This window comes from Amblyraja radiata, chromosome 2, assembly GCF_010909765.2.
Source record: "Amblyraja radiata isolate CabotCenter1 chromosome 2, sAmbRad1.1.pri, whole genome shotgun sequence".
NCBI classification, from domain to species: domain Eukaryota; kingdom Metazoa; phylum Chordata; class Chondrichthyes; order Rajiformes; family Rajidae; genus Amblyraja; species Amblyraja radiata.
Window position 1 is genome coordinate 72,563,417 of NC_045957.1, and position 20,703 is coordinate 72,584,119.

Here is a 20,703-nt window from a genome sequence, read left to right on the forward strand (position 1 = left end):
CTTACACTGCCAAGCAAAACGTTATTGTTTCTCTTCGAGAAAGCATTAAATTATCCAAATCCCTTTGATGTACACTGATACTATTGTTATGCTACTTCACTGATATTCTTTTTATTAGATCATAAAAATCTTGTATGAAGGTAAAATGTTCAAGTAGTGCATCATTGTAAAAAAGAATGCAAGTATACAATAAAGTGATAGGCGTAGGCCACTCGGTCCATCAAGCCTGCCCTGCTCTTCAATATGATTTCGGCTGATCTGCACTATGCGGCATCTTCTGTTCTACCCATAGCCCACAATTCATCAAACTTTCGTAAAATTTCCTATTTCCTCTTTATGTACCCCCAGTAGGCTCGGCTCCACAAGTCACTGGAGGTACTAAATGAGTAGAAAATCCGAGAAATTCAGACATCTCTGTTTTTAAATGACTGTATTTTCTCCTGCAACTGTGTTCCCTCATTTGAGATTCTCTTACCAGTGGAAACAACTGAACATCTACTCGGCATTTCTCCTCATCATCTTGTACATGTGCACCCACCATCAAATGTGCTTTTATGGTGGACTTTTAATTTCTGAAATTGTATTTCTGAACCTTTCAGCCTCTTTTACAGTCCCTCTTCAACTTGAAGGTGTTTCTTAAAACTTGCTTTTATGACAAAACTTGTGGTCAACAGTCCTTATAACTCATTATACTTGGCAGCATTCAGATTGTACTTCGTAATGTTCCTATGCAGCCTCTTTGGATATTTAAAGGTGCCACACAGATTTTAGCTGCTGCTATTATAGTCCTGAATTTTGAATGAAACTTTATCCTTGTACATTTGTTGCGACACAATAATTCCAATCTGGCAGTAAAGATGGCAAAGAAAAAACAAAAACGTTCAGGTGACGTTAAAACAAGCAAACTAATTTCCTTTACCTCCAGTATCTAGAAATAAAAAATATTTGCATCTTTTTCAAAATGTTAATGTACTTTGTTAATTGTTAATGTATTTTGTTAAAGTACTTTGTTAAGAACTGCAATGTAGCATTTTGAGCTGAGGAGTTCTGCTCATTGATTTTCTTCCTCTTTTGGTAAATGTTCTGATTTTCCATCTTCTTGCATAGGAAAGGTGTTTAATCTGGAATGGCAGCAACATTCCTGGTTTACTGTTCCATCAGTAAGGACCGAAGGTTCTTCCAAGCTTTGCCTGCTCTTTATTTGCTCTTGAATGGGAAAGTTGACTTGATGGTCAGTAAGACTAGTTTGTTCTTCTTGCACGGGGAAAGACATAACAGGCAATCCTGTGTCTGTTTCAAAACACCACATACTGCCTGATTTCTCCTCTTTGTCAGAGAACCTGTGAATTCTTCTAAAATTTTCTCCTTTGTCTTTGTTTTCTGTGGCAATTTTTGTTCTATCATTTACACCTCCTTTGTTGCCCTCATCTGTACCATTTTTCACTTTGACAATTACATTGAAAATGACTGAACCACCAGCACTCGATACTGACTGGCCACTGGTATTATACTTCATGTTACTTCCACGTGAAAAGCCTAGAATTAAGGGAAAAAAAGTTTCATGTAGACTCAGTTTATTGTTTTAAATATACCAACAACTAATTTTCATACAGTTTCATTTATTTTACAGTAAATTATAATGTGATATTGAAGGAAGATGTTTCATGGAATTTTTGCAATTTTATATATTTTTTATGCTTCTGAATAGCAGGAAAGTTTAGACACTGATCAAAAGATTTTGCACTGCATTTTCATGAGGGAAACTTGTCTGGCCTGCAAGATAATATGATTTATTTTCATTTGTTCTTGGGATGTGGATGTTATTGATAACAGAGGAGATTTACTAGAATGTTGCCTGGGTTTCAGCAACTAAGTTACAGAGAAAGGTTGAACAAATTTGGTCTTTATTCTTTGGAGCGCAGAAGGTTAAGGGGGGACTTGATAGAGGTCTTTAAAATGATGAGAGGGATAGACAGAGTTGACGTGGATAAGCTTTTCCCATTGAGAGTAGGGAAGATTCAAACAAGAGGACATGACTTCAGAATTAAGGGACAGAAGTTTAGGGGTAACATGAGGGGGAACTTCTTTACTCAGAGAGTGGTAGCTGTGTGGAATGAGCTTCCAGTGGAAGTGGTGGAGGCAGGTTCGATTTTATCATTTAAAAATAAATTGGATAGGTATATGGACGGGAAAGGAATGGAGGGTTATGGTCTGAGTGCAGGTAGATGGGACTAGGGGAAAATAAGTGTTCGGCATGGAGTAGAAGGGCCGAGTTGGCCTGTTTCCGTGCTGTAATTGTTTTATGGTTATATGGTTATAATGTCAGTATTAATTGTCTGCTGCTAATTTACCAGCGGCAGCACCAGTGGCAACTGAACATCAACAATCTTATGAGTCAGCTTTCATATAAGGGACAGAGCAGATACATTTTGTTCCCCGAGGACATTAGTGAACCAGGTAAGTTTTTGCAAAAATTCATTAAACTCATGGCACCATTACTTAGACAACCTTTTTTCAAAATAAATCTCATAGATGTGAATTTAAATTCTCCAGCTATCATCGTTGGAAATGGCATCATGGTGCATTATTAGCTGAATACTTAACCGCTTATAACAATATCCTCTTATGTAAGTCATTGGCATTGAACAGGGCTTCACCAATTGTGTTCAGGATGCTCTCTGTCAACAAACTTCAACTTCTTAATCAAATATGGTAAAAGGCGAAGGAGAATTCGTAACAAGACCCCACTCAGCAAAACCTTGGCCAGTATTAAAACTCAGCACGGTGGCGCAGTGGTAGAGATGCTGCCTTACAGGGTTTCCAGTGTCAGAGATCCAGGTTTGATCCTGGCGACGGGTGCTTGTCTGTATGAAGTTTGTATGTTCTCCCCATGACCTGCGTGGGTTTTCTCCGAGAAGTTCGGTTTCCTCCCACACTCCAAAGACGTTCAGATTTGTAGGTTATTTGGCTTGGTATAAATGCAAAAATTGTCCCTAGTGTAGGATAGTGTCAATGTGTGGGGATCGCTGGTCGGTGTGGACTCGGTGGGCCGAAGGGCTTGTTTCTACGCTATATCTCTAAACTAAACTAAACTCAGCCAGAATGAGTAAAGTCGCAAAGGGAAGTGGAAGACACCAAAAGCTGGAAATAACTGCCAACATCCAGTGGCAAATGATGGTTAAAAAAAAATTAACACAATGAGCTAGAAATCATTTCAGCCCATGTTGTTTGCTCCAGGAAATTGATTCCATTTGCTAAACTGGAGAAAAGGAACAGGTAACGTTTTGGATCGAGACCTTTCTTCAGATTGAGAGTTGGGGAGAGGAAAACTAGAGGTATGAAAAGGTACATAACAAATCAGACCTCTAGTATTCATACCACTGGGTTGTAAGCTGCCCAAGCGAAATATGAGGTGCTGTTCTTCCAATTTACGTGTGGCCTCACTCTGAGAGTGGAGGAGGCCCAGGGCAGAAAGGTCAGTATGGGAATAGGAAGGGGAGTTAAAATATTTGGCAATTGGGAGATCACATTGGCCAAGCTGGACTGAGCGAAGGTGTTCAGCGAAATGATTGCCCAGTCTGCACTTCGTCTCACTGATATACAGTGTAGGAGCCCACATCGAGAACAGCAGATACAGTGGATGAGGTTGGAGGACGTGCAAGTGAATATCTGTTATCTTCTACCCCAGCTCCATTTTACTGTCATGTTTCCACATCCCTTGATTCCTATAATAGTCTGAAGTCTATTGATCTCTATTTTGAATGAACTCCAATGACCAAACCGCCACAGCCCTCCTGGGTAGGGAATTTCAATTAGCAACCCACTTCAAAGTGAAGAAATTTCTCTTCATCCCAGTTCCAAATGGCTTGCACCTTATCTTATGACTGACCCCTGATTCTATACTGCTCATACAAGAGAAACATCCACTCCACCATGGTTTTGTTGTGCCTTTAATTTTGCGGGTTTAAGTGAGATATGGGCAGGAGATATAATGTGACATAGATGAGTTATGATAGTACAAGGCAGAGAAGGCTGACTTAATCATGTTCTTACTTATTAAGTGCTGATTTTTCTGTGTTTGTTTTAAACAAAGTTTCTTAAATAAACAGGTTAACTTACCCGTTGGCACTGAATTTGCTGAATCGTGTCTATTTTCATCACCCGGATTGGTTTGGGCAGAACTATAGTTGCTGGAATCAAGTCTATCAATGTTCTCAGCCTTCTGGGTAGAGCTGGAAGAGTTACTTTGACAATACAAATTACAATCATGCTTTGGAGTACAGTATATGCCTGATTGAGTAGAGCACAACAGAATTGTACTGTCCGAGGCTGGACCTTTTTTTTGGCCGTTTCTGAAGGGACAGACACTGTTTCTGACTTCTAATGTGGATGAGTCACTGTGAATTGACTCCTCCATCTCATAGCCCACAGACATCAGAGGGTTTAGTGAAGTTCCACTGTTCCCATTGGCCACAACAATTGTGTTGGAACCTCCTCCTTCACTTCTAATATATTTTGCAACATCTGGAATTTCCTTTGGGATCTTTGGGGAAAGTTTGGTAGTCGACAGGGTCTCACCTCCGCAGTAAGGATTCCACAGAGGGTTACAATCTGGACATTCTGCTAATGTACAGAATATGGAACCATTGTTTTGATCAGTTTTCTCCACCAGATTTTTATGTTGCAGAAATAACTTGCTCTCCGGATCCCAATTATGGTCATCAGCTTTAATCACTGGATTCAAAGGAGGATATCCCTGGAAAATAACAGAAACTCGTCAGATGGCATGGCAGGAAAAGTACAAGTGAATAGAAATGATGCTTTAACATGACAGGCACAGAATTTCCAGGATGAAAGCAGGATTCCACCTAGAAGGTGATGACACCCCTTTGTGAAGTCCCAGGTCACCTTTCACTGCTCCACTCCAATGAATGAATGCTTCTTCCAGCAGAAACCTCACCCTGCAAGTCACACCCAGCATCACCTGCCTACAAAGTATTCAGCTGCAGCAGGTTAAATGCAATGGGGCCAGCAGTCCAGAGTTCTGGGTTAGGAATTTTGAGAGATGAATTTGTTGAAATACATCAATCTGGAATGAAAACTTAGGATCAGTAAGGGTGATTATTCAAAACTTGTCTAGTTCATAGACCTCATTTAGAAAATAAATCTCTTCTCCTTGTTTGGTCCTGATTCACAGCAATGGGGTTGGCAGTTCTGAAATTAGTGGGAGTGAGAGTGGGTAATGTGCTGATGTAGATTTTGAATAGGTTTACAGACGGTAGGAATAAGTAGCTAATTTTCAGGTTGGGTGACTGAGACCACTGAGGCAGTCATAATTATATTGAATGATTGGGCAGGGATGAGGGGCTGACCATCTTCTGTATTCCTTCTTTTGTATCTTATGTTCAGGATTAACAGTTCAAGGACACTAGGGGTGCATGACAAATACTGGCTTGCCAAATATTCTAATTCCGGTGCATAAATATAAAACACTAAGAGCCATGTAACCATGTCCCTGACTCTTCCGCCCTTTTGTTGCCTCCTCTTGCTGCAGCAACATCTCAACCTGACTACTGCCGGGCATTCCACTTTCAAACCTTAGGCTCCCATCTGGCAAGCTTACCTCATTTCTCTTTCTCCCGCTAATACTGCACCAGGCATTAGCAAATCTTAGTTGAACAGAATCTGTATTAAGATAAAGAAATTTTATCATCAGACATTAGTACATGACACAACTTAACATCAGCAGTAATCCTATTTATCTTCAGGCCATTAATAGTATAAGGTACAAAGAAAATAAAAGTGGTCCCACTTCATTTACAAAGGTAGTAGTTATTTGGTCTGGTGCACTAATGACAATCTTTGATGGAATAAGCACAATAAAACATATTAACTGATGTAACAAACTAAGTTGAGTCCTGGGAATGGCAGTTTTTTTGCATGAGGAGAGATTAAAAAGACTGGGCCTATCTTATTTTCATTCCAGAATAATTGCCATAGAAAAGTACTAAGTTCTTACAAATCTGGATTGGGGAGATGATGTTTCTTCTGGTTGGTGGTTGAGCAAATTCAATAAACGAGTACTACCAGCCCAATAACCAGTTAATAAAGTTTAAGAGTAATGCTGATGCGATAAACCATAAATTGTGGTGCATTTCATCCATTAAGATACCATGATGGCACAAGAAACAATTAACTAAGAGCCCATCATTGATAGGAATTTCTGCTATTGAGGTATGTGCTGTCAGCAGGGGTCAGCAGAGATCAGCTCCTCAGACTTCCATAATCCTGGATTCTTGATTCTCTGACAACGCGCTTCATAAAATATTTTAATGCTTGTAAAGTGCATTCGCTGATAAAGGGCACAATGAAAACACAGATGTTATTTCTGTCAAAGAAAGCTAGGCAGAGGAAGCTTTTCCGAGGAATGCCCCGTCTCTTGTTCTACGGCGTGGAACATGCGTGTAATTTAAAAATTATTTAAAATGTTTGTGAAACGAGACATTATCTCAAAATACCTGTTAAAGTTGTCAGAGTCTTTCTGTGGGATATTATGGCACAGATAAACACTGCAAGCATTGTACATCCACATGCAAGGCCCACAACAATGGTCAACATTGTATCATCTATGATGGAAGGAGAGCAAGATTATAATTGAATGTACCTCAGTACATCCAGTGTAAATAATGCATAAATCAAATATGTGATGTAGCAATGGTTTGACCTCCACCTTTGAAATTTACTTTTGTTCTCTTCATTGAAATAAAATCTCAGTACATATGCATTGCTGCATATTACATTCACTGCAGATAACAGAGAATAATGGATGATAGAATCCTAGTAACAGGGAGGTACAGTCAGAAGAAGGCATGTGGAATATTTTCCACATCGGCTGGGGCACAGAACATGAGAGCAGGAATGTTGTGGTAAAGTATTGGAAAGGGCACAGCTAGAATATTGTGCGTATTTCTGGTTGCCACATGATACTGGGGAGACTTTAAACTAGAATGGTTGGGGGGAGGGACTCAAATAGAGAAAGCTATTAGACAGTGTGTGAGGCAGGAGGCAGAGAAGGAAAGCATTCAGACCCAACATGTAGGAGGGAAAGAAGAAAACAATAATAAACAGAGAATAAGAGGTGGTGGGGTTCTTAAATGGGTGAGCAGAGAAACAGAGGGGTGTAAAATGCGGGCGGAAGCAATAGGTAGCAAGGTGAAAAGTAAAAGTGGCAGGCAGTCAAATCCAGGGCAAAAATCAAAAAGGGCCACTTTTCAACATAATTGTATAAGGGGTAAGAGCGTTGTAAAAACAAGCCTGAAGGCTTTGTGTCTCAATGCAAGGAGCATTCGTAATAAGGTGGATGAGTTGAACGTGCAGATAGCTATTAATGATTATGATATAGTTGGGATCACGGAGACATGGCTCCAGGGTGACCAAGGCTGGGAGCTGAACATCCAGGGATATTCAATATTCAGGAGGGATAGAGAGAAAGGAAAAGGTGGTGGAGTAGCGTTGCTGGTTAGAGAGGAGTTTAACGCAGTGGAAAGGAAGGACATTAGCTTGGAGGATGTGGAATCGGTATGGGTAGAACTGCGAAACACTAAGGGGCAGAAAACGCTGGTGGGTGTTGTGTACAGGCCACCTAGCAGTAGTAGTGAAGTTGGGGATGGCATCAAACAGGAAATTAGAAATGCGTGCAACAAAGGCAAAACAGTTATAATGGGTGACTTCAATCTACATATAGATTGGGTGAATCAAATTGGCAGGGGTGCTGAGGAAGAGGATTTCTTGGAATGTATGCGGGATAGTTATCTAAACCAACATGTAGAGGAACCAACGAGAGAGCAGGCTATTCTAGACTGGGTATTGAGTAATGAGGAAGGGTTAGTTAGCAGTCTTGTTGTGCGTGCCCCCTTGGGCAAGAGTGACCATAATATGGTTGAGTTCTTCATTAGGATGGAGAGTGACATTGTTAATTCAGAAACAACGGTTCTGAACTTAAAGAAAGGTAACTTTGAGGGTATGAGACGTGGATTGGCCAAGATTGACTGGCAATTAGTTCTAAAAGGGTTGACGGTGGATATGCAATGGAAGGTATTTAAAGACTGCATGGATGAACTACAAAAATTGTTCATCCCAGTTTGGCAAAAGAATAAATCAGGGAAGGTAGTGCATCCGTGGATAACAAGGGAAATCAGGGATGGTATCAAAGCAAAAGATGATGCGTACAAATTAGCCAGAAAAAGCAGCATACCAGAGGACTGGGAGAAATTCAGAGACCAGCAGAGGAGGACAAAGGGCTTAATTAGGAAAGGGAAAATAGATTATGAAAGAAAACTGGCAGGGAACATAAAAACTGACTGCAAAAGTTTTTATAGATATGTGAAGAGAAAGAGATTAGTTAAAACAAATGTAGGTCCCTTGCAGTCAGAAACAGGTGAGTTGATCATGGGGAACAAGGATATGGCGGGCCAATTGAATAACTACTTTGGTTCCGTCTTCACTAAGGAAGACATAAATAATCTGCCGGAAATAGCAGGGGACCGCGGGTCAAAGGAGATAGAGGAACTGAGTGAAATCCAGGTTAGTCGGGAAGTGGTGTTGGGTAAATTGAATGGATTAAAGGCCGATAAATCACCAGGGCCAGATAGGCTGCATCCCAGAGTACTTAAGGAAGTAGCCGCAGAAATAGTGGATGCATTAGTGATAATTTTTCAAAACTCTTTAGATTCTGGAGTAGTTCCTGAGGATTGGAGGGTAGCAAACGTAACCCCACTTTTTAAGAAGGGAGGGAGAGAGAAAACGGGGAATTACAGATCAGTTAGTCTAACATCGGTAGTGGGGAAACTGCTAGAGTCAGTTATTAAAGATGGGATAGCAGCACATTTGGAAAGTGGTGAAATCATTGGACAAAGTCAGCATGGATTTACGAAAGGTAAATCATGTCTGACGAATCTTATAGAATTTTTCGAGGATGTAACTAGTAGCGTGGATAGGGGAGAACCAGTGGATGTGTTGTATCTGGACTTTCAGAAGGCTTTCGACAAGGTCCCACATAAGAGATTAGTATACAAACTTAAGGCACACGGTATTGGGGGTTCAGTATTGATGTGGATAGAGAACTGGCTGGCAAACAGGAAGCAAAGAGTAGGAGTAAACGGGTCCTTTTCACAATGGCAGGCAGTGACTAGTGGGGTACCGCAAGGCTCAGTGCTGGGACCCCAGCTATTTACAATGTATATTAATGATCTGGATGAGGGAATTGAAGGCAACATCTCCAAGTTTGCGGATGACACGAAGCTGGGGGGCAGTGTTAGCTGTGAGGAGGATGCTAGGAGACTGCAAGGTGACTTGGATAGGCTGGGTGAGTGGGCAAATGTTTGGCAGATGCAGTATAATGTGGATAAATGTGAGGTTATCCACTTTGGTGGCAAAAACAGGAAAGCAGACTATTATCTAAATGGTGGCCGATTAGGAAAAGGGGAGATGCAGCGAGACCTGGGTGTCATGGTACACCAGTCATTGAAAGTAGGCATGTAGGTGCAGCAGGCAGTGAAGAAAGCGAATGGTATGTTAGCTTTCATAGCAAAAGGATTTGAGTATAGGAGCAGGGAGGTTCTACTGCAGTTGTACAGGGTCTTGGTGAGACCACACCTGGAGTATTGCGTACAGTTTTGGTCTCCAAATCTGAGGAAGGACATTATAGCCATAGAGGGAGTGCAGAGAAGGTTCACCAGACTGATTCCTGGGATGTCAGGACTTTCATATGAAGAAAGACTGGATAGACTTGGCTTATACTCGCTAGAATTTAGGAGATTGAGAGGGGATCTTATAGAAACGTACAAAATTCTTATGGGGTTGGACAGGCTAGATGCAGGAAGATCGTTCCCGATGTTTTTTTTTTTTTTTTTTTTTTTTTTTTTTTTTTTTTTTTTTTTTTTTTTTTTTTTTTTTTTAAAGATAGAAGTAAGGAAAGTAAAGAAGGTGCGCAAGAGTTGTGAAGTGCAGAAGAGTGTTGGGAAAAGAAAGCCCCTTAGAAAAGAAGTTAGAGAAGGAAGTAAAGTAAGAAAGTAGACCCTAGAAAAGAAAGAAAAAGAAAGTAAGGACAATCGCTCTATTATAACATTAAACTCCGCAGAAAGACTACCAACCAAGTCTGTTTTTGTTGTTTTATCTCCCAATGCCAGGTCCTGATACCATTTATTTATTTATTTATTTTTTAAAATTACTATTGCACCTCATGCTTGTAATAGGTCCATAAACGTAGACCACGTCTTTTGGAATTGGTTTGCTTTATCTGCTAAGAGGAATCTCATCTCTTCCAGATGTAATGTTTCAAACATATTTGATATCCACATTTTTATTGTTGGTGTGGGCGCATTTTTCCAGAATTTAAGTATGAGCTTTTTTCCCATTATTAGCCCGTAATTGAATAAATTCTTCTGATACACGTTTAATTCAGGGATACCTTCCGATATCCCAAAAATGATCCATTCTGGTTTTGGTACCAGTTTTATTTTAATTAATTTTGAAAAAATATCAAATATTCCATACCAGAATTTTTGGATTTTTGTACAAAAAACAAAAGAATGCGCTATGGTAGCTTCTTGACACAGACATTTATCACAGATTGGTGAAACATTGGGAAAGATTTTATTTAATTTAGTTTTTGAATAGTATAGTCTATGTAATGTTTTGAATTGGATAAGCGTATGTCGTACATTGATCGAGCATTTATGCACCTGTAGTAAATGTTTATCCCAGCTCTCTTTTGAAATTTTTATAGCTAATTCTTGTTCCCAGTCTCTTCTAATTCCATCTGTTGTGGGTATTTCTATGTTTAAAATGATATTATATAAGTACGATATTAAGTTAGCTGATTCCGCCTTTGTCTTCATTGCTTCATCCAGTAAGTCGGAAGGCATATTATGATAGTCTTTTGTGTATTTTTTCAAATAATCACAAATTTGAAGATATTTAAAATATTGGTTATTTTTCAAATTATATTTCAGTTGTAGTTGTTGAAATGATAGTAATTTTCCCACTTCATACAGATCTTCGAGCGTTTTGATTCCCATTCTTTCCCAATGTATAAATGATTTGTCTATGATTGATGGTTTAAACGATGGGTTATTGGCTATTGGTATTGAGAGAGATAGGTTTCTTAATTTTAGATTCTGTTTTATTTGTTTCCATGTTCTAATTGTGCTATGTATAATTGGGTTTTTATTATAATTTTTATTATTCAGATTTATTGGTGAGAGGATAATCGCTCCTATATTACTCGGGGAGCAATCCCCTTTTTCCATTACAATCCAGTCCGCCTGCTGGGCAGAATTGTCCAGCAGGTGAATCATATTTTTAATATTTACTGCCCAATTATAATACATAAAGTTAGGGAGCGCTAGACCCCCCCACTCTTTTCGTTTATTAAGATGTGTTCTTTGTATTCTATGGGGTTTATAATCCCATATGAAATTTGTAATGTCTGAGTCCAATTTTTTGAAAAACTTTTTTGGGAGATATATAGGTATTGATTGAAATAGGTATAGAATTTGTGGTAAGAAAATCATTTTTATAGCGTTTATTCTGCCTATTAAGGACATCGGAAGTGTTTTCCAGAATTTAATCAAATTATTTAATTTCTTAAGTAGGGGATTATAATTGGCTTTAAACATATCCTGGTAATTTCTAGTAATTTCAATTCCCAAATATTTGAATTTTTCTGTAGCTATTTTAAAGGGGAATTTCCTGAGATGTGTTGAGTCTTTTGGTTTTATCGACATAATTTCACTTTTGTTCCAATTTATTCTATATCCTGAAAAGGATCCAAAGTCCTCAATTAAATTTAATATATTCGGTATACTAATTTGTGGTTTTGTGATGTACAGTAGTACATCATCGGCATATAGGGATATTTTGTTATTTGAATATTTTGTATTATAACCGTAAATATCCAGGTGTGTTCTTATTTTTTCAGCAAGGGGTTCAATTACCAAAGCAAATAACAGCGGAGATAATGAACAACCTTGTCTATTGCCCCTTGATAGTTCAAATTTCGAGGATAATATATTATTAGTTAGTATTCTAGCCGTAGGTTTGTTATATAATAGTTTTATCCATGCAATGAAGTTCTCTCCCAATTGGAATTTTTGCAATACTTTAATCATATAATCCCATTCTACTTGATCAAACGCTTTTTCTGCATCCAGTGAGATGATAGCTAACTCTTGGTCGTGAGATTTATGTGAGTGCATTATGTTAAGCAAACGTCTCAAGTTATTGAATGAATGTCTCTTAGGTATAAATCCTGTTTGATCCTCATTTATTAATCTACTAACATACCTGCTTAGTCTACTGGCTAGTGTTTTCGCTATTATTTTTTGATCCGTATTTAACAAAGCAATAGCTCTATATGAACCTGGTTCTTCTATATTTTTATCTTTTTTAAGTATTAATATGATCGTTGATTCTGCTAGTGTTTCAGGTAAGCTTTGCTCCTCAAAAGCATATGTATACATTTTCTGTAATCGTGGAGTAACTATGTCATAAAAAGATTTATAAAATTCATTACTGAATCCATCTGGTCCTGGTGTTTTTCCATTCTTTAGTGTTTTTATTGTGTCTTCTATCTCCTTAGAAGTAATTTGTGCTCCCAGTTCCTCTTGTTCCCTCAGTTCTAATTGTGGTAGGTTACAGTTATCTAGAAATTCTGAAATTTTATTATTGTCTATTAACGTTTTAAATGTGTATAGATTCTGGTAAAATTGAGCAAATCTTTTATTGATATCCTTGGGTAATGTTAATAATTCCCCTCTATCTGATTTAATCTTTAATATTGCATTCTCTTTTTCCCGTTTTTTCAGTTGGCGTGCTAAAAGTTTGTGGGGTTTATCCCCGAATTCGAAGTGTTCTTGTTTTGTGATTTGAAATAATGTTATAACTTTCTCTGACAGTAATTTATTTAGCTTGAATTTCAATAATAGGATTTTATTATGTTTATCCATAGTTGGATCTTTAGCATTATCTGTATCTAATTGTTTTATTTGTTCTTCTAAATGTCTTTGTTCATTCTTATTCTTTTTATTTTGATAAGCTTGAAATGAAATAATGACTCCTCTAATAAATGCTTTGAAGGATTCCCATAATAGCGTGGGGGATATATCTGGTGTATCATTTATCTCAAAAAATAGGTCCATCTGTTTTTTTAGATATATACTCCCTTGTGGGTCTTTTAAAATTTGCGGGTTAAACCTCCAGAACGATTTATTCATAGACATTCCTTCTAGTTTTAAAACAAAAGTTAACGGGGAGTGGTCTGAGATCGCATTAGTGTGGTATTTAGGGTTCATAGTGTGCGGAATTAATTTTGTATCCACAAGAAAATAGTCTATCCGTGAGTATGTTTTATGCACCGTTGAATAAAACGAATAATCCCTTCCCGTCGGGTTTGCAATCCTCCACACATCTACTATATTTGTGTTTTCCATATATGTATGTAAGAGTTCACTGGTTTTAGATTTCCTATTACCTTTTTGTTTTTGCATCGATTTATCTAGATAAGGGTCTAAAACACAGTTAAAGTCTCCTCCAATTATGACATTTTGATAATTACATTCTGCAATTATATTCAGAATTTTATTAAAAAATTGAGGATTATCAAAATTGGGCGCATATATGTTTACCAACGTAATTGGCGTATTATTGATCTCTCCTGCTACTATAAGGTATCTCCCTTCCTTATCTGAAATAATATTCTTTGATTTAAATGGAATTCCTTTACGAATAATGATAGCGGTACCTCTAGATTTGGAAGTAAATGAAGAGTGAAATGTTTGGCCTATCCAGTTCGCCCTCAGTCTCGTCTGATCTTGGGGAAGTCCAGGACAAGGGGTCACAGCTTAAGGATAAGGGGGAAATCCTTTAGGACCGAGATGAGAAGAAACTTTTTCACACAGAGAGTGGTGAATCTCTGGAACTCTCTGCCACAGAGGGTAGTTGAGGCCAGTTCATTGGCTATATTTAAGAGGGAGTTAGATGTGGCCCTTGTGGCTAAAGGGATCAGGGGGTATGGAGAGAAGGCAGGTACGGGATACTGAGTTGGATGATCAGCCATGATCATATTGAATGGCGGTGCAGGCTCGAAGGGCCGAATGGCCTACTCCTGCACCTATTTTCTATGTATCTATGTATCTATAGAAAGGATGTGTATGTTCTGGCGAGGATGAAAAGAGATTCCTCAGAATGTTGCCGTTATGAAAAATGAGAATGGATTGGCTGGATTTGTCTTCCTTGGAGAGAAGCAGTATGATGGAGGATCTGACTTTAAGTGTAAAAATTAGAAGGGGCATAGATAAGGTGGACAATGAGAAACACTTACTTAGTAGTGTTCAATATTATCAGTAAAACATAGGTTCAAGGTAAGAGTCAAGAAATCTAGAGACAATTTGAATAAGTGTTTCACGCAGAAGGTGGATAAAATCTGGAAGGCATCGCTTGAGAAGATGGTAGAGACAGGACGAAGCATTTAAATGAACACTTCAAATGCCATGATGTAGAAAGCTACCAACTGATAATGGAAAATGGGATTAGATAAGTGCTTGATGGCTGGCATGGGCACAGTGGGGCAAGGGGCCAGTTCCTGTGGCATATGGCTCAATTTTATGGCTCATATACTAGTTCACTGTGGACATCTATTACAAAGTAGAACCCTAAATGATAGATTTATCATCAAGCCACATACATTTTATATTCTCTACCTGAACTGAGTAATGTTGATGCAGCAAATTCGATGCACACAGCATCAGCCGTAGCGTTGCCAGGTACTTTCTCCATTAGTCCAAGGAGTGTGCAACTATGGAAAATGAAGTTTTTTTTGTCAAATTATGTACCTTTATTATCCAAAACAATACTTTTACTATAAGCATATAGATAAAAAATACCTAAATTAATTGCAATTTAATTCCTGTGAATTTGAGGAGGAATGTTTCCATGCAGTCCGGAGACTGGAACAGGGTGTGTAATCGATGATATTACAGAGAGGCAAAAGGATAGCTTTTGATGTGGCAGTGATATGAGGTTCAAAGTGTCTCTGAAGTCAAGCACAACATGAGGTTGTGAATAAGTATAAACAATGAAATACAGATGCTGGTTAATTCCAAAGTGCTGGAGGCCAGGCAGCATCTCTAGATAACATGGACAGGTGACATTTTGGGTTGAGACCCTTCTCCAGACTCATGATAGATTGATTCAGCATCAGCCAGCTTTAATCAAACATCAAGGAATACCACAATTCCTTCAGATGTGAATTCAGTAAACACTGATTTTAACTGACCTCTTTATAACAGATTTTGGTTAATTGAGGATGAACATGCCGGCACCACCCCAACTCACACTGACTCCCCTCCACTTGCACCGCGGTTTCTGATGCCACCACGACTCACAAGTGCACCAGCGCGTCCTTCTTCACCCACCGCATGTTCCGTTTAACGCAGCTGTTGTTGCAATTCACATTTAGCCTCTGGGGACAGCACTCTCTTCAGTCTGCCGGCACCAGCAGGATGTGGTCGGTCACTAGGGAGCTCCCTCCACTCTCATCAGCTACCATTTCTTCCTCTGCTTTGTCCGCTCCCCCGTTCCCCGATAGCTCCTCCTCCTTTTCCCATTGCTCTGTCCACTCAGCCTTCCTACCCATCCCCTTCACCACTGCCTCCTCCTCCTTCTCCCCCGCACTCACTGACATCTTCCACCTTGATAGATGTCGGCGACTGAGGGTCGGCACGTTGGCACAGCAGTAGAGTTGCTGCCGTACAGCGAATGAAGCGCTGGAGACCCGGCTTCAATCCCGGCTATGGGTGCTATCTGTACGGAGTTTGTACGTTCTCCCCATGACCTGCGTGGGTTTTCTCCATCTTCGGTTTCCTCCCACACTCCAAAGCTGTACTTATAGGTAGGTTAATTGACTTGGTTAATGTAAAAATTGTCCCCAGTGTGCGTAGGATAGTGTCAATGTACGGGGATCGCTGGTCGGCGCGGACCCGGTGGTGTTTCCGCGCTGTATCTCTAAACTAAAGAAGGTGGAGGAGGCGGCGTTGGACAAAAAAGCAGACAAAGCAAAGGAAGAAGCAGCAGCTGGTGAGAGAGAAAAGAGCCCCACGGTGACTGAGTGCATCCTCTCGTTGGCAGCAGCCTCTAGAAACTGCTGCTGGCCAGGCAACACAACGTGAGCCATAACAACAGCCACTTCAACTGGACCATACGGTAGATGGTGAACCAGGGTTCGCTGGTGCAGACAGCGGCATTTAGATGGAATTAGGCTAAGTGGGAGCCGTTGGGTCCCTGTCACATGGGAGGCCTGGTCCCCCAACGCAAACCCGTTCCCCAATGCAATATTCCACCACTCACCCGTCCCCCCAATACAACCCGTACCCCCAACACAATATTGCACCACTCACACATAGCCCCCAACTGTGCTGGCACGGCTCATTTCACCTTGCCTTCCTGCTCACCCTCCTTTCCCCTTTCCTCCTCCCCTCCCCAATCCCTCCCTCACCTCTCCCTCCCTCTCCTTTCCCCTACCCTCAGTCACTCCCTCCTTCCCTCCATACCCCCTCTCCCCTCCCTACCCCCTTTCTATCCCTCTATCCCCCACTCCTCACCTCCCCTATCCCCCCCACTATCCCTCCTGACCTCCCCCACTGCCCTTCTCTCCCTCTATGCCCCCCTCTATTCCCCCTCCCCCTCTATTCCCCCTCCCCCCCGATCTCCTCACCTCCCCCCACTTTCCCGCTCTTCCACCCTACCCCTTCCTCTCCCTCAATTCCCCCACTCCCCCTCCTCACCTCCCCAGAATCTTTAGAGAGAGCGCGAGAGCGCGAGAGAGCGAGAGAGCGAGAGAGCGAGAGAGCGAGAGCGAGAGCGAGAGCGAGAGAGAGAGAGAGAGAGAGAGAGAGAGAGAGAGAGAGGGAGGGAGGGAGGGAGGGAGGGAGGGTGGGAGGGAGGGAGAGAGGGAGAGAGAGAGAGAGAGAGAGAGAGAGCGCGCGCTGTGGTATAGGAGGAAAGGTATATGACCTTATCAAATCAATGTATCTGAATAATAAATGTGGCGTTAAAATTGGCGATAAACGCACTGATCTCTTCGCCCAGAGAAGTCGCGTCCGGCAAGGCTGCAAAATGAACCCGACACTGTTTAATGTATATATCAACGATTTGGCAGTAAAGTTGGACCAGAGCACAGCGCCGGGCCTCTGTCTTCTGGGCGGAGAGGTAAAATCCCTGTTTTATGCGGATGACTTGGTTCTGCTGTCCCCCACAGGACAGGGACTGCAGCAACAGTTGGATCTACTTGATGAGTACTGCCAAAATTGGGCCCTGGCAGTAAATCTAAAGAAAACCAACATCATGATTTTTCAGAAAAGACCCAGATGCCAGGAAGATAAATACAAATTTACTCTCAATGGTACTGTTAGCGAACACACTATGAGCTATACTTACCTTGGTCTAACTATTTCAGCATCAGGGAACTTCAATATGGCAGTGAATGCACTAAAAGAGAAAGCTCGAAGAGCTCTGTATGCAATAAAAAGAAGATTCTACAACATCCAAATCCCAATTAAAATCTGGCTTAAAATATTTGACAGTGTAATCCAGCCTATTGCGCTTTATGGTAGTGAAGTATGAGGTCCGCTCAGTCACCATAGTTATAGTAAATGGGAAAAACATACAACGGAGGCCCTGCATGCGGAATTTTGTTGGAACACCCTCCGTATCCAAAGGAAAACACCAACAAACACATGTAGGGCGGGACTAGGCAGATACCCACTGATAATAAATATCCAGAAAAGAGCACTACATTTTTGGAATCACCTTAAATCTAGCCCCCCAGATACCCTCCAGTTTAAAGCCCTTCAAACACAAGAGGGGAACCCAGAAAAGAGTTCCCTGTGTCAGTTGGTACTGAGACTAACTACCCCTATTCAGTTAAACCCTATCCAGTTAAACCCTGAACGGCCCCAGATCAATACTGACCCCCAATCACCAGTTACAGTGAACCAAATTATCAAACAATGTAAAGAAACGTACTTGGAACATTGGGATAAAGAAACCAAAAGCCAAAGGAGGGAGGGAGAGGGAGAGAGAGAGAGGGAGAGGGGGAGGGAAAGAGGGAGGGAGAGAAAGGGAGAGAGGGAGGGAGAGGGGGAGGGAGAGAGAGAGAGAGGGAGAGAGAGGGAGAGAGAGGGAAGGAGAGAGGGAGAGAGGGAGAGAGAGGGAGAGAGGGGGAGAGAGGGGGAGAGAGGGGGAGAGAGGGGGAGAGAGGGGGAGAGAGAGAGGGGGAGAGAGGGAGAGAGAGGGGGAGAGAGAGGGGAGAGAGAGAGGGGGAGAGAGAGGGGGAGAGAGAGGGGGAGAGAGAGGGGGAGAGAGAGGGGGAGAGAGAGGGGGAGAGAGAGGGGGGGAGAGAGGGGGGGGAGAGAGGGGGGAGAGAGGGGGGGAGAGAGGGGGGGAGAGAGGGGGGGAGAGAGGGGGAGAGGGGGAGAGCGAGGGAGAGGGGGGGAGGGAGAGAGAGTGAGAGGGGGAGAGGGAGAGGGAGAGAGGGAGGGAGAGAGGGAGAGAGAGAGAGCGAGAGAGAGAGAGGGATAGAGGGAGAGGGAGAGAGAGAGAGAGAGAGAGAGACATTGAATCTGCACGCGCAGTTTTTAAGGTTTTTAAACCTTGATAACTTTTACAATATACCACCGATCAGAACGAAACTTGTTGCACTCGCAGCACAGGAGAACGGTGAGTAACCTGGTGAAAAATTATAGAGCGCTATCACGTAGCATTTTTGTGAAAATAGAAAAAACGCTCAAACCAGAAGAGCACAAGATCAGAGTTTCAGTTATGTATAGATGATGTAAAGTACTGGAGTAACATTCTAATAGCAACCAATACATAGAGGTGAAATACATAAATGTGAAAACTCACTTTTCTAGACACATTCTTAAAGACGTCATCAAAGTAAAGCAAAACATAAAAATGCTTATGTAATCTTGCAGAAGGAAGTGATTATTTAGCTCTAAACTATAACCATATAACATATAACCATATAACAATTACAGCACGGAAACAGGCCATCTCGGCCCTTCTAGTCCGTACCGAACACATACTCTCACCTAGTCCCATCTACCTGCACTCAGACCATAACCCTCCATTCCTTTCCCGTCCATATACCTATCCAATTTAAGAAAACAGACTGCAGTTAATTAAGGAGAAAGTTGGACATCATAAGAGCCAAAGCACTCGTGATTGAAGACCAGGCATTTCTAGGTACGATTCAATCTCTGCTGGATTTTTAGTTGACTTCGCCACAGCATTAACCACTTTAACAAAAATTTTAAAAAAATAAACCAAGGCGGTGAGCAAAGATGGTCAAAAATTATATGATTTGCGCAATAAAAGCCTCAGTTATGAATTCTTCATGGTGTACTACTATTTTGCAATGTACCTAGTAATTGGGTTGGGGCAAGGATCATCCATGTCTGTGGCAATGTGAGGCCCACAGAATTCACATCATGCACAATGATCTAAAATGAAAACAATTACACTCGTTATATAGATTGGGATGTTGGCAATTATATTGGGTGCTGTAAAAATTCATGCTGCGTATATAATATCAGTTACTGACCACTAACATTTGTTTACCATTTTGGTCACATCAACTATTCTCATGACGGCTGCATCAAGAAAATAAAAGTAGCCATCCTGCTGTTTAAGTATGTCCATCCAAATAAAAAGATGCAGTGCATACCTAATTGGGTCTACTTCATGATAACACATAGAAAGTGGTGAAATCATTGGACAAAGTCAGCATGGATTTACAAAAGGTAAATCATGTCTGACGAATCTTATAGAATTCTTCGAGGATGTAACTAGTAGCGTGGATAGGGGAGAACCAGTAGATGTGGTGTATCTGGACTTCCAGAAGGCTTTCGACAAGGTCCCACATAAGAGATTAGTATACAAACTTAAAGCACACGGCATTGGGGGTTCAGTATTGATGTGGATAGAGAACTGGCTGGCAAACAGGAAGCAAAGAGTAGGAGTAAACGGGTCCTTTTCACAATGGCAGGCAGTGACTAGTGGGGTACCGCAAGGCTCAGTGCTGGGACCCCAGCTATTTACAATATATATTAATGATCTGGATGAGGGAATTGAAGGCAATATCTCCAAGTTTGCGGATGACACTAAGCTGTGGGGCAGGGTTAGCTGTGAGGAGGATGCTAGGAGACTGCAAGGTGACTTGGATAGGCTGGCTGAGTGGGCAAATGTTTGGCTGATGCAGTATAATGTGGATAAATGTGAGGTTATCCATTTTGGTGGCAAAAACAGGAAAGCAGACTATTATCTAAATGGTGGCCGATTAGGAAAAGGGGAGATGCAGCGAGACCTGGGTGTCATGGTACACCAGTCATTGAAAGTAGGCATGCAGGTGCAGCAGGCAGTGAAGAAAGCGAATGGCAGATACCCACTGATAATAAATATCCAGAAAAGAGCACTACATTTTTGGAATCACCTTAAATCTAGCCCCCCAGATACCCTCCAGTTTAAAGCCCTTCAAACACAAGAGGGGAACCAGAAAAGAGTTCCCTGTGTCAGTTGGTACTGAGACTAACTACCCCTATTCAGTTAAACCCTATCCAGTTAAACCCTGACCGGCCCCAGATCAAT

General features: G+C 41.2%; 1 protein-coding gene across 1 annotated transcript in view; it reads right to left on the reverse strand.

Annotated features, from left to right (window-relative positions):
* Positions 1-1,051: 1,051 nt before the first annotated feature.
* Positions 1,052-20,703, reverse strand: part of tnfrsf11a (TNF receptor superfamily member 11a) — a 40,039-nt gene continuing 20,387 nt past the window's right edge. Inside the window, exons 8-12 of the mRNA XM_033039531.1 lie at positions 14,760-14,854; positions 6,519-6,626; positions 5,624-5,685; positions 4,120-4,756; positions 1,052-1,536 (exon numbers count right to left, since the gene is read on the reverse strand). Of these exons, the coding sequence (XP_032895422.1) occupies positions 1,052-1,536; positions 4,120-4,756; positions 5,624-5,685; positions 6,519-6,626; positions 14,760-14,854 (1,387 nt within the window). The remainder of the gene's footprint in view (positions 1,537-4,119; positions 4,757-5,623; positions 5,686-6,518; positions 6,627-14,759; positions 14,855-20,703) is intronic.